The sequence below is a fragment of the Terrapene carolina genome, unplaced genomic scaffold (genome assembly GCF_002925995.2).
Source record: "Terrapene carolina triunguis isolate 2854851 unplaced genomic scaffold, T_m_triunguis-2.0 Scaffold58, whole genome shotgun sequence".
Taxonomy (NCBI): domain Eukaryota; kingdom Metazoa; phylum Chordata; order Testudines; family Emydidae; genus Terrapene; species Terrapene triunguis.
The window spans coordinates 107,923,749-107,941,326 of NW_020664409.1; the positions used below are offsets into that span (position 1 = coordinate 107,923,749).

The 17,578-nt window shown below is 44.9% G+C and overlaps 1 protein-coding gene across 8 annotated transcripts in view; it reads right to left on the bottom strand.

Moving 5' to 3' along the window:
* TSNARE1 (t-SNARE domain containing 1) overlaps positions 1-17,578 on the bottom strand; it is a 686,859-nt gene that overhangs the window by 405,975 nt on the left and 263,306 nt on the right. For all 8 annotated transcript variants that reach the window (XM_026646872.1, XM_026646868.1, XM_026646856.1 and 5 more), the window contains 2 exons: positions 14,320-14,397; positions 620-689 (listed from right to left, as the gene is read on the bottom strand). In XM_026646872.1, the coding sequence (XP_026502657.1) occupies positions 620-689; positions 14,320-14,397 (148 nt within the window). The remainder of the gene's footprint in view (positions 1-619; positions 690-14,319; positions 14,398-17,578) is intronic.

The window sequence follows — 17,578 nt, forward strand, 5'->3', positions numbered from 1 at the left end:
GCTACATTCATAAAAAGGAGGATAGAATTGATTTCTAGGTCTGCTGTCCATTATAAAAGAAGCATTTTAATAGCAAATTGCACCACACTTAGAAAAGCCATTTTAGTGTGTATACAATGAAAATGTGTGTGTGTTAGCATTAGAGAGAGAGAGAGAGAGAGAGAGAGAGACACTACCCAAATCTGCTAGAAGTGAGATGTAACATACTATTTTGTGTCATTTGATGTGTTCTGACCCATGCCAGTTTTGACACCATAATAAGCTGTTTTTTGCTATAAATTTATGTCTTCCCATTACCCCCTCTTCTCTCCTCTTCGCTTGACTGTTCTTGGCAAGGAAAACCTACTTCAGCTTCCAATTCTGGCCATCAGATTCACATTAAAAAAATAATTAACCAGTCGTTTTCTTTTATCCACTCACCATCCTTCTCAAACCAGCACAAGGGAAGTTTTGTAAAATCAATACACTTCCTACCAACATTAATCATAAATGTGAAGTAACAAAAAGGAGTTGTACAAAAAGTGGTCCAGCTTTATAAGGGGGGAGGGGGAGAGAAAATAGATGGGAATGATATGGAACGAGAGAGACAGAGATCCCCAGCAATACAAAACAGACTCACAGTCCATCTCGCAGCTCTTGCGTATCATTCGATGTCCCAAGAGATCGAAGGGTTCTTTCCAAGGAAGTCACTGTCAACACAAGAAAGAAAGAAAAGAGAAAGAAATGACACCACATTTCAGACAAAAGTATTTATATGTTTAAATGGGGTTTCTTTCAAACCCGTTCACTAATAACTAACCTATGGACAAATAAAAACACAGAGCACAGCAAGAGCTGAAGGTCGGACAATACTAACTCCATCAGAGGACATTAATAATGCGGAATAATCCTTTTGCATCTTGAGTGTGTATTATACGTATTTGTTATTTGTGTAGACCATAACTGTACAAAAAGATTTACAACAACTCAGATAAACTAAAGAAAATCTCTCCCCCATAGACCTTACAATTGAACAACACAAGCCCAAGAGTGCCCTTTGGTCATTTTCTGTGGTACATTTTCTAAAAAGATTCAGAGGAGGTACAGAAGAATGCTCGGTTTAAATTAATGATCTAAGGATAAGGAGTGGCATGAAAGGAGCAAAATATGTAATAGAGGAAGGAGAAGACGGAACAGTCTATTATAAATGAATTAAAAGGAAGGAGGCCATGCAAGAGGTTAAGCTGGAATAGAGTTCTGGGGCATATGGAAGGCAAGGCTAATCTAAATTTTATGTGGATAATAAAGAGCCTATCCTATCCTATCTCATAGAACCAGAAGGGACCCTGAAGGATCATTGAGTCGAGTCCAGCCCCCTGCCTTCACTAGCAGGACTAAGTACTGATTTTTGCCCCAGATCCCTAAGTAGCCCCCTCAAGGATTGAACTCACAACCCTGGGTTTAGCAGGCCAATGCTCAAACCACTGAGCTATCCCTCCCCCCAAGAGCCAATGGAGACAGTCCAGCAAAGAGATATAGTGAGAGAGTAGCAGGAAAGGAAAATGATCTTGGCAACCTTGAATGAGCTCTGCTCCACACTCCAGAAGAACAAGGTCACTGACACTATGTGCCGTGAACCCCTCAAGGTCACTGTCACTATGTCCCGTGGGGAAATTAGGCCCCCTGTCTCCCAAATATGGCAACCAGTTCAACTCCAAGCGTGTCTGACCACTGTTAAGCATCTACCCCAACTGTACAGCCTGAAAGACTGTTGGTATCCAAGTAAATGTCCTTTTCATCCTGAATTCGAGATGCAGATTTGAAATCCTAAAATAAGACACCCCACAAAGGTCACATGGGTTGCACAGTTAATTGGCGGCCACATTAAAGAGTCTTTATTCTTTTTAATAATTAAGAACAAAAAGGTAAATCTCACATTCATGGTGTCATCAGATTAGTCCAGTGGATCCCAGAGCAGCACCAAGGTAGTGTAAAAATGGAGCAGACTGCAGCCACCTCCTTCTTTAATACAGTGATATAGCCTCTGGATCCTACAGCTCCCATATGCAACTGTCCATCTTCATCGGAGCAGCTTTCCATTGTGAGAGAGAGAGAGATGACTGCTTGCTGGGATACCGAGTCTCTGCAAACCTCACACCCTTGTATTAGAGACAAGGGTGGCCACTGCTGCGTGCTGATCTCCACGGGTAACGCTTTGTCCATCCTTATACTACAGACATTCATTTTCCCCCCACTCCTAGACAGTGTGCATTAATTCTCATCAACCTGCACTTTGTTAGGACCACAGGAACTGCTATACCAGAACAGATCAAAAAATCAGTTTCTCCTTCTCCGACACTGGCCAATGCCAAATGCTTCAGAAGAAGGTGTAACCCCCCAGTAATTACCTAACCGAGGTTTTGTTTACGGTTGGCTTGCCTTAGTATGCAACTCCCGAGGGGCTAAGAAACAACATTGCTGCTTTCCACTCACCCATGCTCTTGCTCATCTCCTCCCCCGAGTCTCATTCCATCCCATTCTGTTCCAAACTAGAGGCCGGTCACAAGCTGTAAATGTGAGGAGGCATCACTCTCCACGCCAATGAATCATCCAAATGCTGAGGTTTTTATTCAGGCAAAAATCCTTCCCTCTCCCCTCCCCGTGTAATAGGTAACCATTGTGACTGAGCCCGAATCCGTTCCAGGGCTTAGCTCCCTCCCCTGTCCCATCAGTGGTTTCTTCTTGAGCTGGCGTAAGCCATAAAAAACCATCATGGCAGTTAAACTGCCACTCCACAAATATTCTGGGCTCCCCTCCCTTCCAGTGTGCACAAAGGGCCAGTATACAGAATGGAATGCAGGCCGAGGCCCTTTTGCAGACTGTGTGCTGTTCTGGTCATCCCATCTCCCACTAATCATTTTTGTTGCCCTTCTCTGTACCTTTTCCAATTCTCTATTGGAATTGTACAGAGAAGGTGGGGGGAAAAGTGATTAGGGGTATGGAACAGCTTCCATATGAGGAGAGTTTAAAAAGACTGGGACTGTTCAGCTTGGAAAAGAGGCGACCGAGGGGGGATATAATAGATATCTATAAAATTGTGAGTGGTGTGGAGACAGTGAATAAGGAAGTGTTATTTATCCCATCACATAACACAAGAACCAGGGGACACCCAATGAAATGAATAAGCAGCAGGTTTAAAACAAACAAAAGGAAGTTCTTCCTCACACAACACACAGTCAACCTGTGGAGATAATTGCCAGGAGGTGCTGTAAAGGCCAGAACTATAACTGGCTTCAAAAAAAGAATTAGATAATTTCATGAAGGATAAGTCCATCAATGGCTGTTGGCCAAAATGGTCAGGGATGCAACCCCATGCTCTGGGTGTCCCTAGACTCTGTTTGCCAGAAGCTGGGAGTGGACGATAGGGAATGGATCACTTGATTCTGTTTTGTTCATTCCCTTTGAAGCACCTGGCACTGGCCACTGTCGGAAGACAGGATACTGGGCTAGATGGACCATTGGTCTGAACCAGTATGGCTGTTCTGATGTTCTTATGTTTATGAGGGGTGCTGGAGGCACCAATGCAGGACTGGCCTGGAGCAATGGGCCTGATCTTACATGTAGCTAAGCATCCTTACTTCCCATGAGAATTGAGGGGATCCTGCACCTGGCAGGATCGGGACCTGTAAAAAGGCTTCCATCAGGCCAGAGATCACCATGCAGTGGCAAATTACAGTAGGTACAGCCCTGGAAGTTAAGAGCAGGCTGACCCCCACAATGAGCACCCTGGGCTCTAAGGCAGTTAGCAAAAACAGTTTAAACTCTCATCCAAGGCCTCATCCTCTTGCATCTTGACTGTTGCAACCTCCTCCTTCTGGCCTCAAAAAATCCCATCATGCCCCACTCATATCCATTCAAAATGCTGCAGCAAAGATCATTTTCCTGGTTCTTTGCCTCAACCATGTCAACAACAAAAAACGCATCACGTTATCGCTGAGGGGTAGGGGGTAAGGTCCTCCTTCACAAGTTAAGCCCCGCCCCACTTCATTGTGCGGTTTAGTCTCCCAAGCTGCAGCTGCTGCCAGTGAACACATCTTTTGAACTTTGCCAACCCAGAATGTTCTAGATCTTACAGGTACAGTTACCACAGTTGCAAGAGGCAACTCATGAGGCTCTTGCTGGGAAGGGGAGACACTGAATGACTTCATTATATTTTAAAAGCTGAGTTCCAGCTTCCATTCTAATCTTCCTGTTTCAGTTGTTCAGGACTTCCTCACACAAATTCCATGTTTTGTCTCAGCCGAAGGGAGTGATTTTTTTTTTAAACTTTGAGCCAAAGAGGTGCTTTCAAATTTTGCAACTGGGAAAAACAAACAAATAAAGCTACCTTTCCATATGTTCCCATTGGAATGGTTGCAGCTAGAAACTTGGCTTGTTTTGCACTCCACAACGACTTAAGATTTATGAAAATCAGTCCAGCAGATTTTTAAAGCTAACAATGAGACTCTTGTAAATCAACAACATAAATTGGCTCTTATTACTTATGTTATTTAATCTATGCCACAAAATACACAAGATACAGAAAAGTGACTAAGTTAAATCCAGAAGAAAAAATTCTCCTTTTGAATGTTTGATGTCTGAACCTCAATGTTGAATCAACAGTAGATGTATTTATTTTTCCGTCTTGCATTTAACATATCAAGTATGTAAGCACTGTAGGATCTTTCACAATGAAAGACACTAAATAAATACAGGCTATTATTATAATTTATCTCTTGGATTTTCTCAAGACATTCTCAATGGTACAAACATATATACATCACCGGTTGCTCTAGTACCTTAAGTCATGAAAAAGAACAGATAACTGGTATGGGCTCATCGCCTGACTGTGGAAATGGAAGCCAGGAAATCCTAAATGCTAATCCTTGTTCTGACATTGACTCCATCTGTGACCTTATCCAAGCCACTTAATCATTCTGTGGTTTAGTTTTGCTAACAGTAAGGCAGGAGTAATATTTACCTCTCTCATAGGACTAATTCATTCATTTTTAACATACCTTGACAGTGAAAACTGCTACATAAGCAATAAGAATTACCCATTTCAGGAACCTGGGTGGTGTGACAAACTGCATTGCCACCCTGAGATAGTGGGGTGGGGACGGTCAAAAAAAATTCCATCACAACTGGTTCTTAATGGAAAACTGGGGTTTTGACTAAAGATTTTTTTTTCCATGAGAAGTGTCTGCTTTCCATGGAAAATGTCAACTTTTCATCAAAAAGCAGAACACCCAAAAATCAAAAGGTTTTTTGGTTCATTACCAAAAAAGTTTCAATTCCAAAAAGCCACACAAGGTGCCCCAAGGGAGTTGCAGTTCCCAGGTTTTCTGACCCCCATCTTCCCAATGAGCTAGCTTCCCCAGCCAGACTACATGTCCCATGATGTGCTGTGGCCATGGAACTTTCGCTATGCACCATGGCTGCTCAGGAAGAAGGGGGACTGTTCTGCACCATGGAAAATGTAGTCCAGACAAAGCCCAGCAGCCCATAAAGGAGAATGGGAGCACAAGACACCTGAACTACAACTCCCATGAGGCACCACGGTGGCATTTCCTCTTTTTTTTTTTTTTGGTTTTTAATCAAAAGCTTTTTTTGATTTTTTTCAAGTTTTGATTTTTCACTAAAAATCAACATTTTTTACATTTTCAATTTCAACATAATTTTCTATGAAAAAATTCTGACCAGCTCTAACAAAATGGAGAGAAAGAAGAAAGCTTGCACATGAAAGGAGAGGGGAATATTAGTTGCATTCTCCATAAAATCCCTGCCGGCTGGCTGGAAATACCCAAGAATAGAACAAAGTCTGCTTGGTCCTCGTTATGTTTCCCAAAACCCAAACAACCAATAAAGCCTTTTAATGTAATTAGAATGATTTTAATTACAGGAGGAGAAAAAGTATCAACAAAATAGTGAAGTGAGAGGGTTCTTGTTTACAAATTTCATCCATCCACCCCACTTCATTCTTTGATTCAATCTCCCACCAACAGCAGCTATTTCTAATGACAAGTCTGCTGGGCTCTGAATCCATAACGTTCCAGTTCCTAAAGGCCCAGTAAACATTCACAGTCATCACAGTTCGTAAAGCTCCACATGCCCAAGTTCCTGAAACACAGTTCAGAAATCCCCAAAGATTCATGCTGCAATATGACCCTTTTAAAGTTGCCACGGTCAATGGGATCTTGAGTTATCCATATAAGTGCCAGGCACAGGCTGGAGCAGCTGTAATAATTAAGGCATCCAAATTTCAGAGACGAGTTATATATTGGAGAAGTGAAGACGTGAAATTCAGTGGGGTCTCAGCCAGTTGTCCCTTTTTTGCCCTCTCCCCCCCACCATACACACATCTTTTACCTCCCATGTATTTTTCCAACTTGCACACTAAGGATGAGATAGTCAAAACTACCTAGGGGATTTGGATGCCTGATGCAGTCTGTGACAAATTGACTCATCAGCCAGTGTGCTGTCTTGGACCTGGGTGAGGCGTTATTGTTTTGGGTTATTTCTCTCTGTAACCCCATCAACCGGCCATTCAGATTTTGTGGTGGTCCCCTTTGTCTTGTGACTTGGCCCTCCGGCCAACTCACATTTTGTCTCACAGCTTTTTTGGTAAATCAGAGTTCAGCTCAACAATAGTCCCAAGACAGGTCATCAGCCTCGGTCTAGGCCCAACAGTCCTCCTGGCCCTTGAGTTTGGGATCTTTACACAAGCCTCTTCAGTGAGGTTGTAGGGAAACCCATTCCCTCACTCTTTCCTGTGTTCGAGCGCAGAGACCTGCAGCAAGCAGTTAAGGTCTGTCTCACTGGATCTCTTGATTCTTCCCTGGGCTACTTCCTACTCTGACCTGCCTTCTCAGGGGGCTCACATTGTTGGCAGGGTCCCAGGTCCCAATATGACAAAGGAAAGAGAACTATCCTAGCAGAGATAAAGACTGGCACCAGCCCTTCTGTCCCACAGTTTCCGTAAGGGTCCATCAGTCATCTGTACTACTGCTCCAGATCCGCAGGAAATCTAAGGCACCTTGGCTCTCTGTTGTGCTACGCTCTGGGAGCTGAGGATGAGAGGTTTATCCATCGCCTAGGGCTGGGGCCTTCAGAACTGAGTTTCTTCTCCTCCAAGTCTGGCATGCTTCACAGGAACAGTGGGGTGCGGCAGCCTGAGTCCACAGCTGCTCTTTAACCCCTTCCTGTGTAGCGAGGGGTTTATATACCCCCAAGTTGTCCTTTGATTTGGCTGTAAACCAGGGTCACCTCCCCACCTTCGCTCATCTTCTTTGGGCTTCCCTAGGTTGAAATTAAAAGGTGCTCAATAGTAACAGGATCACCTGGGTATCTTGGCCAACACTTCCTCATCTCTACAAAACAGGATCTAGTATCCACAGCGGTGTATGGACAATTTGAGAACACAAACAGCTGCCGCCTTTGTCTATACATTCACCTCAGTGCCAGCATCTCACTCAATGCTTCGTAAAGCACTTGGAGATGCAATATGATGAGAGCCCCAAAGTTGTTACACTTTAGCTAATAATTATTTTTTGTGTGATGTACAGAGTGGTCCAAAGGATAAATTGAGGGTTTTCACTAATGTCCGTTAGCTTCTCTAACAGCAGAGTTTAACCTTTCTAGAGGTCTCCCACACATGATAATTTCCTCCTGGGTTTTTTTATATCCACATTCTTAACAAATCAATCTAAAGTGCAATCTATATATCGCCCATTTCCAAGATGAAACATGACAGCTTCTAAAAATATTTCAAGGCCAATTAGACCTTCAGAGAAGAACTCAATGCAGCAGCAAAACACAGTATGGTACTTGCTATAATGAACTCGTCAGATAACAGAATGAGTCAAGGCGGCCTGCGCATTCTCAAATATACTCAATTGATGAGACTGGATTACTGTTATGTATATAATTCAAGCAGGGAAGAAGTCGCTCATCATGATGATGATATGTTTTTGACTTCTGCAGAGAAAACCATGACAATTCAGAGTGAAGGCTACCCCGTTAATGTCTTCGCACTGCCAAACTAGGGAGATCTATGGAAGACAGACTGATCTGATATTCCACGGGTTCTGTGTAACAGCAGCATAGATCTTTGATATTGTGCTCTTTAGAGGAAAGAAGTTTCTTTGAGACAAGTAATACGTCAACACCAGGTGCAGAGCCATGGAAAGGCCAATTTTTGACCCAATTCAGCGGTGTTGCTTTTAAAGTGTCACAGGCTCTTTGCTCAGTGCAAGAGCATTTGGGCTGGTGACCCAGAAGTCATTTCTAGCTTTAGCATCAGTAGTGTAGTGGAGGGTAAATGTGGGTAAATGGAGTTTACCCACTCCTCATTTGGGGAATATGAAGTTTAGTCTTGTACCACTACGCCACTGATTAGCATATGCGATATTTAAACACAGTGGGATAGATCCCTAGTGGGCGTAAATCAGCAGAGCTCCACTGATGTCACAGGGACTGCGCTGATTTGTGTAAGTTCAGGATCTGACTCAGAATATCCATATATTCTCTTGGAAGCGTTAAAAGCAATTGGTCCCAAAATGGCAACCAAAATTTTACAGCATCTCAGGGACAATGCAGAGTCCTTTGCTCAGCCCCTCAGATCAAAGAAATGGGATGCACACTGCATGTGACGTCATTAATAAGCAAGTAACAGGAATCTAAAATAGAAGAGCCCTATTAGAGCATTCAGATTTCCCAACTGGCCAGTGCAGGATTGCTCCCTCCAGTGCATTCTTAAGTGATTAGTCCTTCAGACATGATCTACTGAACCAATTCCTTTTATTGGTGGTGTTTATTTTTATTTATTTATAAGGCATTTACCAGGTGGCAGCTAAGTGCTGCTCAATAAAAAAAAAAAGAACACAAACCCCTTTATAAAAAAGTAACTACAAAAGTCACCAATCAGCTAAATGCCATCCATAACCTTGGAATTTAAAAAAACAATCTGGCCCAAGCACAAAACCCAATAGCTATCAGGCAAACCTCCCTATCCACAAAGAGGACAGTTCCTAAACATCAAGAGGAATGAGGAAAGCAGACACAAAAACACAGGGAAGGGGCCCAAAACATGGCTTCAAAAACCTAGGCCACCTAAACAAGCCAAATGTTTACTCTAGTGCTACATATTTCTTAGACACCTAGCATCATAATTTCTAAGCAGTGAGATAGCAAACTAGCAGAATATAAATTGCATCGTGTGCTACAGCTATGATTCAAAATCCTCTAACTCTACAGGAGCGAGTGATGCAATAGGGAGACAATGTTGCCTTGTGGATAAAACACTGAGCTGACACTAAGAAGACCGGCCTATTCGTGGCTCTGTCACTAGCCTGCTGGGTAACCTTGGCCAAATCACTTTCCCGCTCTGTGCCTCAGTTTCCCCAACTGTAAAGTGATACTGACCTCCTTTGTAAATCACTTTGAAATCTATGGATGAAAACACTACATGTTTTTCACTACATGTTATTCTAATAGGTTGAGTGCCACTAATTTATCCACAGATCCCCTTCCAGTTTTTTGTTGCATCTTTTTACCTAATTTTGCTGTTTTACCAACCTCATGCCTGGACTTTTTCCCCTTGCTGCTCACACCGATCTTTGTAACAGCCTGCCTTCCCCAGTGGTGGGAGTGCCAGTGCATAATCTCAGTAAGAGCAGCTGATCACAGAAGGCAAAAATAACTGCAACAACATCAGTGACCAGTACAGCATCAATAAGCTATTTTATAGATATCTCCTCATTCCAAAGGATACCCAAGTGCTTTAAAAGCATTATAAATTCATAGATTTTAGGGCCAGAATGAACTATTCCGATCATCCAGTCCATCCTCCCGAGGAACACAGGCCATAGCATTTCATCTCGCAGTTCCTGTATCAAGACTATAACTTGCAGTTGAACTACAGCTACATTTTACAGAGACATCAAATCTTGATTTAAAGACTCCAAGTGGTGCCGAATCCATCAGACCTCTCCGCAAGCTGTTCTAATGGTTGGTCACCCTCATTTTTAAAGTTTGATTTGGTCTAGCTTCAACTTCCAAATAACTGGATCTTGTTCTGCTTTTGTCTGCTAGATTAATGAGCCTTGTACTATCCGATATCTTCTCTCCTCGTAGGTATTTATAAATCGTGATCAAGTCACCTCTTGAATTTCTCAATAAGCGAAATGAATAGAGGCCTTTTGTATCTTTCCAGTCCTCAATTCTTGAGGCTGTTCTCTGAACCCTCTCCAGTTTTACACCATGTTTTATAAAGTATTGGCATCGTTATTCCAGAAGAGGAATAAAGAAATCATTTCAGACAGCACTGAGATGCAGACACTTGTGATAGAGAACACAACATCACACAACAACAGTTCAGAACAAGAAGTGAAGAGTACTCTAAATACTTAAAAGTTCAGGCAGAATTTAGTAGTTACATACAAAATGAAATCGGACAAGGATATTTGCGATAAATCCTGGTCTCTTTTGAGAAGTGTCACAGATTCTTAAATGACCATAAGCAGCCAGAAACTGCGGTCTATATTCAATCTGCAAGACTAACCCTAGGACCACACTGGGTCATGGTATCAGAACTCTTTCTGAGGAATTTCACTCCTTTCTGCAGCACTTGGCTTTTTCCTGGAAGTATCTCCTCTAAAACAGCAAGAGTCCCATTGCCACCACAAAGCATCTCAAAGGTTAGCAGTGAAACCATTCTTTCTTACTGCCATTCAACTTGCTAAGTGCATGATTCCTCCCCCGTCCCCACGCCCACACATATCACAAATGCTTTGTTTACACTACAAATGCTTTCCTGCTATCACTATATTGGTATACCTATACTGGCAGGGCCCCTGAGCATAGATATAACATTAGCTGTGCCGACAGAAGCACTTTTCTATTGGCATACATGAATCTACAACAGGGGAATTGCCAGCCTAGTTATGTTTCATACCCCTGACTGGCACCGCTATGCCAATAAAACTTTGTAGCATAGACCTGGCCAAAGTGAAATTGCTGAAATGTCTGTTCTATAGCAGGGACTTCCATAACTTTGAGCCACCAAGAGCCACAGTGGCAGCTTGCCAGAAGCCCAAGAGCATGCTACACAAGCTATTTGCACACTTTTTGCCATCAACAAATTCAGGCTGGAAATTAGAAGAGGATTTCTAACCCTCAGAGGGATGAGGTTCTGGAACAGGAGTTGTGGAGGAACACAACGTAATTAGTATTAAGAAAGCGCTTGACAAATCTATGAGTGTGAGTGCATGACAAGGTTGCTTGTGATGGTTGGGGGGGCAGGGCTTGACAGCCCTGGGTGTCACTTTCAGTTTATATCTTATGTTCCTAACGCTCAGGCTTCAGGGTTTCAGCAGGCCACTGGCAGGGGTCAGGAAGGGATGTCCCTCCCCTCGCAGTGCATTCTGGGAAGTTTTTGTATCTCCTTCCTCTGAAGCATCAGGGATGGTCACAGATGGTGACAGGACACTGGACGGGGTCGCACTGAGCATTCTCTCTCTCTCAGGTGCTTGGCTGGCTGGTTCTTGCTCATATGCTCAGGGTCTAATTGATCGCCATATGCGGGGTTAGGAAGGAATTTTCCTCCGGATCAGATTGGCAGTGACATTGAGGGGGGGTTCGCCTTCCTCTGCGGCATGTGGGTCACTTCCCAGGATTATCTGGGTATATCTCACACAATCATTGTCCTGCCACTGTTGGGTCCTCATACACTGGTGCTCCTCAGTCTCACCTCTACCCCTGGTCTCTGCCTGTGGCACATAATAGACTGATCTCCTGGGGGTCTTATTTCCTTTGTTGTTGGGTTTTGTGTGTGGATGCTGGTTGGTGCTGGTGGCCTGGGATACACAGAAGGCTAGACTAGATGATCTACTGGTCTCTTCTGGCCCGGATCTCTATGACACACTAATTTGCATAACTGTATAATCAGGATAAACTAATTGATCCTCTGTGTTATTAATGAAACTGACTCTTTTTTAAATTATTTCAGTGACAGGTTCAGTATCGTGCAAGTTTTACAGGTGGGGAAACTGAGACTCAGAGAGATTAAAGCCTTGCCTGAGGTCATGCAGCAGGTCTGTAGAAGAGGCAGAATTGAATTCTAGACGTCGTGACTCCGAGTTATAGTGACTTGATCCTATTCCTTACCTACTTAAGTTCTTATGACGTGTCAGTCACTGCTGGCACAAGGAAGAGAACCCAGAAGTCCTGACTCGCAGGTCTTCTCTCTATCATTAGAAAGCACCTCTGTGGTGCTCCGTACCTCAGGGGAACACCCAGCACCCCCATGTTCATCTTTATAAAATAATTGTGTGGTATCCAATGCAAACTTTGTCATGTTGGGTGTTTTCGGAAGGCTCATAATGCACTGAGTATGGTTGTTATAGTGATGTTATAGTAATTGTTACAGTCATGTTATAGTAAGGTTATAGGTCAGGGGTAGGCAACCTATGGCACGCTTGCCAAAGGCGGCACGCAAGCTGATTTTCAGTGGCACTCACACTGCCCGGGTCCTGGCCACCAGTCCGGGAGGCTCTGCATTTTAATTTAATTAAGCTTCTTAAACATTTTAAAAACCTTATTTACTTTACATACAATAATAGTTTAATTATATATTACAGACTTATAGAAAGAGACTTTCTAAAAACATTAAAATGTATTACTGGCACGCGAAACCTTAAATGAGAGTGAATAAATGAAGACTCGGCACACCACTTCTGAAAGGCTGCCGATTTTGGTATAGGTTATAATTTCATGTATACAGTTATGAGGCTGAAAATCTATCCTCATGGCTTGAAGCAAGCCCATGCAAAAACTCTCCAAGAACAGAGGGGTAGTTAACACCTCGTCAGGGCATGGAGGGGACAAACCCAGCCCAGCCTCACAAAAACAATGGACACTGGCTTAGGCAGCAATAAAAGAATCTGTTAGACCCTGGATGGAGTCACCCCCTTCCTTTGGGCAGTTTGGGACTGTGATGAGGTAATGCTCATGTGACTCGGGGGAGGGGGGGGAAGACGGCAAAGCCAAGAGGAAAGAAAGGACATGATAAAAGGGAGAGACATTTTGCCATGCTCTTCCTCTCTCTTCCACCTCCATCTACAGACACCATCAGCACCAAGCGACTGAAGTGCTGATCAAAGGGGGGAGCCTGGCTGAAGGGCAACCAGCCAGCCTGTGGTGAGAAGCATCTAAGTTTGTAAGGGCACTGAAAGTGTTAAGATCAGCTTAGAATGCATTTTGCTTTTATATCATTTGACCAAATCTGACTTGTGCTTTGATTTATAATCACTTAAATCTATCTTTGTAGTTAATAAATCTGTTTGTTTAGTCTACCTGAAGCAGTGCGTTTGGTTTGCAATGTGTCAGAGGCTCCCCTTGGGATAACAAGCCTGGTACATATCAATTTCTTTGTTAAATTGACGAACTCATTTAAGCTTGCAGCGTCCAGCGGGCATAACTGGACACTGCAAGACGGAGGTTCCTAGGGCTGTGTCTGGGACCGGAGATATTGGCTAGTGTCATTCGCTTGCAAGTAGCTGGGAGCAGCTTACATGTTGTGCGTGAACAGCCCAGGTGTGGGGGCTCTCACAGCAGAGCAGGGTAAGGCTGGCTCCCGAGTCCCAGAGTCAAGGATTGGAGTGACCTAGCAGATCACCAGTCCAGATAACACCAGAGGTCGCAACCTCCTTCTGTCATTCACTGTCTTACAGCTGAATCTTACAAGGTGCTACAACCACACCTCCTATTAACTTCAGGGAGTGTTGAAGGTCCTGAGCAGCTCTCAAGAGGCACTCAGCACCCTGACCTACGGGGCCCTTAGGAAGCAGTATCCTAAACAGACACATGGGGAATTACCAGGAACAGCATTCCCATTTGATACAGAAGGAAGAATAAAGAAAATAATAGCTGTTTTGCAAGCTAATATGACAGGCTCTGAACTTTGTAGCATTGCAACACTTCAGAGAAGCAGTGTAGCTTGTTCCACCTTTCTGCCTTCTAATTCCTTATTGTAACAGATGACATAATTAAAAATAGAAAAGGATGCAGTCTCGGCAAGGAGGGGAATATATCTCTGCCTATTTAATGCAACATATGGGGGAATATTTTTACATCTTATAAAGAAATGTGTATTGTACGTGTGCTGGAGCTCATGAGGCACGGCAGTAAAAATGCATTAATATCTGCTCCCTGACAACAGGGCTTGCTGAATGCTGTATACGTGCTTACAAGTCATCAGCAGGACCGCATACAATTGACTAGGAAGCCTTTCGTTATACGCACCATTGGAGTTAATTCGGAAGATGTTGGCTGAAGTTTCCTGAAACAATTCCTGGAGTTCGTTGGGATCGATCTGGGTGGCTGCAACAAGACAAGGAGGAGAGCGCATATTAATACATCTGGCCAGCGTATCACCGTGCCTTGCTTAGCAAGAGACTAACATCAGAGCAGAGCCTCTGAACCGGCATGCACCAAAGAGAGGGACATTTATCACAGCTTTGTCCCTATACTTTGTTGTGGTTGTTGTATATATTTAACAAACACACAGTTACCTCTGAAAGTTAATGGGTTGAAAGTGAAACACTGGTTCTAACAATATAGGCCCAAATACAACCTCATTGAGGTAAAGGGGAATCCTTCCACTGACATCAACAGGCTATGGAGCAGAGACAGAGCATTTGCAGGGGCAGGTTTTTACGGGCTGCCTTTCTTCATGTGGCCGCAATTTGCAGGCACAAACAACTGTAGTGTAGTTTTTCACCCACAATTATTTTGGAGGCAAGTGATTCCATTTAGGCACGTAGGTTGATAGTTTCCGAGCTGCCTAAGGCATTTGGATGCCCACATTCCCATACAAATGACTGGGAATAGGACATCCAACTGCAATGGTGGCTCTGAAAATCTCAGCTCCGATCCCCTGATTGTAGCCACATGTCAGGGAGTTGCACATGCAACACTGGGATTATGTAAATATTTGTATAAGACCCTTTTAGAATCAAGGCCCCATTGTGCTAGGTGCTGTACAAATACGTGGTAAAACTAGGCTCCCGCCCTGATGCATTTATTATTTTATCTGAGACATGACACAACCACGTGCACCCATCCAACTAGTTGAGGCTAGGCTGAAAAATCAGGTCCTTAATCATCAAAGCAGTTTATAAACATAACTAAACCACAAGGTTCCTGTCAAGAAGTCAGGCAGGTGCGAGAAAGTAAGAATCCAGCTTGACCCTGAACAAGAGGGCATTTGAAGGAGTGGCAATTGGCAAGGAATTTTTTTTATAGAGAGAGTGAGCGTATTTGATAAAGGCAACCAATGAGAAATGAACACAAGGCCTTCCTTACAACGTCACTTTGCAGAACTGGATTACAGATTAACAGGCCTCTTTGTGTATACATACATGGGCTCACACTCACACCCCTAAGAAGTAGGGTGGATGAAGGCCAAATGTGGTGTTGAACCACTCATTTCACGCTCCCCCCCCCCCCAAAAAAAAACCACTGACCTCCCCGTGCAAGCCCTTCCCCATCTCCTGGCCCCAACAGATTCTCCATCCCAGTCTCCCCCTGGGAGGGGACTTTCATCTTCCTTCTGCTCCCGATTCCGTGTGCCTGCCCCCAAATGCAGCAAGCAGATAGCCAGCTGGCAGCAATCAACTGTGTTGTAGTCCCTGGTGACCTCCCCCTCGCTTACTGGTCTGCCTGAATCCCCTCTGTTATCACCCAGTTACTAAAGAACGTGCCCATATCTGTCCCTGAGCAGAAGGTGGCACTAGCTGGTATGAACCAGAGTTTTCCCATTTCCCACCTTTACATTTATATGAATATCTATCCCTATCCCATCAATGTCCTCACAGCCTCAGTAGCAGGAAAGGACGGGCAGGAGCAAGTTTGAACAGGCATCCCTGTGATTTACTTTAGCTGGCATTTGACTAAGAAGTACATGGTTATTTTTTTTTAATTCCTTCCTCCTAAATTAATCCCCTCAACTTTTCCATCATATTTTCATTCTAACTTGCAAAAGCCAGGAATTACTGAGCAGAAGTAATCAGGTCATGCTTAACTCTCTCCCCAGAAATTTAGCTCATTCACAGCCTGATCCAGTTCCCATTAAGTCAATGGCAAACATTTTAATAGTGCATTATTAGCCCTTTAGTTCTTTGCTGAGGGCATCAGAACTGTGGGTGACATTACAATGCAGTCCTTCATTCAGGAAGGTTCCTGAACAGGGTTACTCGTGTTCTTATAGTTAGGTACATGATTCAGTTCATTACTGAATCAGGACCCAAGCAAACTGAGATGTACTCAGACAGGACTGACTGGTAAAAGAGAGCCTAGTCCTCAATGTGAAAACGCCGACAGACCCTCAGCTAGAACAGCACTCACTGAAACACAGTTAGTATTCCATTAAATTCCTCAAACAGCCTGGGCCGGAGTGGTTCATGGGCTTCTGTAGAGGGACTGTCCTGCAGGAGTAAATTCAACCAGCAGGAGTTTACAATGATCCATTTAAATCAGGGGTGGGCAAACTACGGCCCGCAGGCCACATCTGGCCTGTGGGACTGTCCTGCCCGGCCTCTGAGCTCCTGGCCCGGGAGGCTAGCCCTGGCCCGGGAGGCTAGCCCCGGCCCCTCCCTTGCTGTTCCCCCCTCCCCCGCAGCCTCAGCTCGACCCGCTGCCGGCGCAATGCTCTGGGCAGCAGGGCTGTGATCTCCTGGGGCAGCGCAGCTGCAGAGCCCGGCCTGACCCGGTGCTCTGTGCTGCGCGGTGGCGTGGCCAGGCTCCAGCCACCAGTGCTCCAGGCAGCACGGTAAGGGGGCAGGGAGCCGGGGGGGTTGGATAGAGGGTAGGGGAGTTTGGAGTGGTGGTCAGGGGGCGGGGGTGTGGATGGTGGTGGTGGGGAAACAGGGGGTTGAATGGGGGCAGGGGTCCCGAGTGGCAGTCAAGAAGGAGGGGGGTTGGATGGGGCAGCAGAGGGCAGTCCGGGGGAGGTTCCAGGGGTGGTCAGGGGACAGGGAGAAGGGGTGGTTGGATGGGGCAGGGGTCCCCAGGTGGCAGTCAGGAAGGACGGGGGTTGGATGGGGCGGCAGAGGGCAGTCAGGGGACAGGGAGAAGGGGTGGTTGGATGGGGTAGGGGTCCTGGGGGGGCCGTCAGGAATGAGACGAGGGGTTGGATGGGGCGGCGGGGGTCCGGAGGTGGCAGGGGACAGGGAGCGGCGGGGTGTGGATGGGGCAGGGGTCCCAGAGGGGCCGTCAGGAAACGAGGGGGTTGGATGGAGCAGGAGTCCGGGGGGGCAGATAGGAGGTGGGGGCCGGGCCACGACCCTCTCCCCTAACCGGCCCTCCATACAATTTACGAAACCCGATGCGGACCTCAGGCCAAACAGTTTGCCCACCCGATTTAAATGCTGAATCCCCCAGAAAGCAGGATTTAGGATGATTCCTTCAGATGTGGGCGCAACGCATGCCTGCATATTGGAGCTCATGAAATGCAAGAGGGAAGAAACACTTTTGCAGATACCTTATTGATCGACTCAATGTT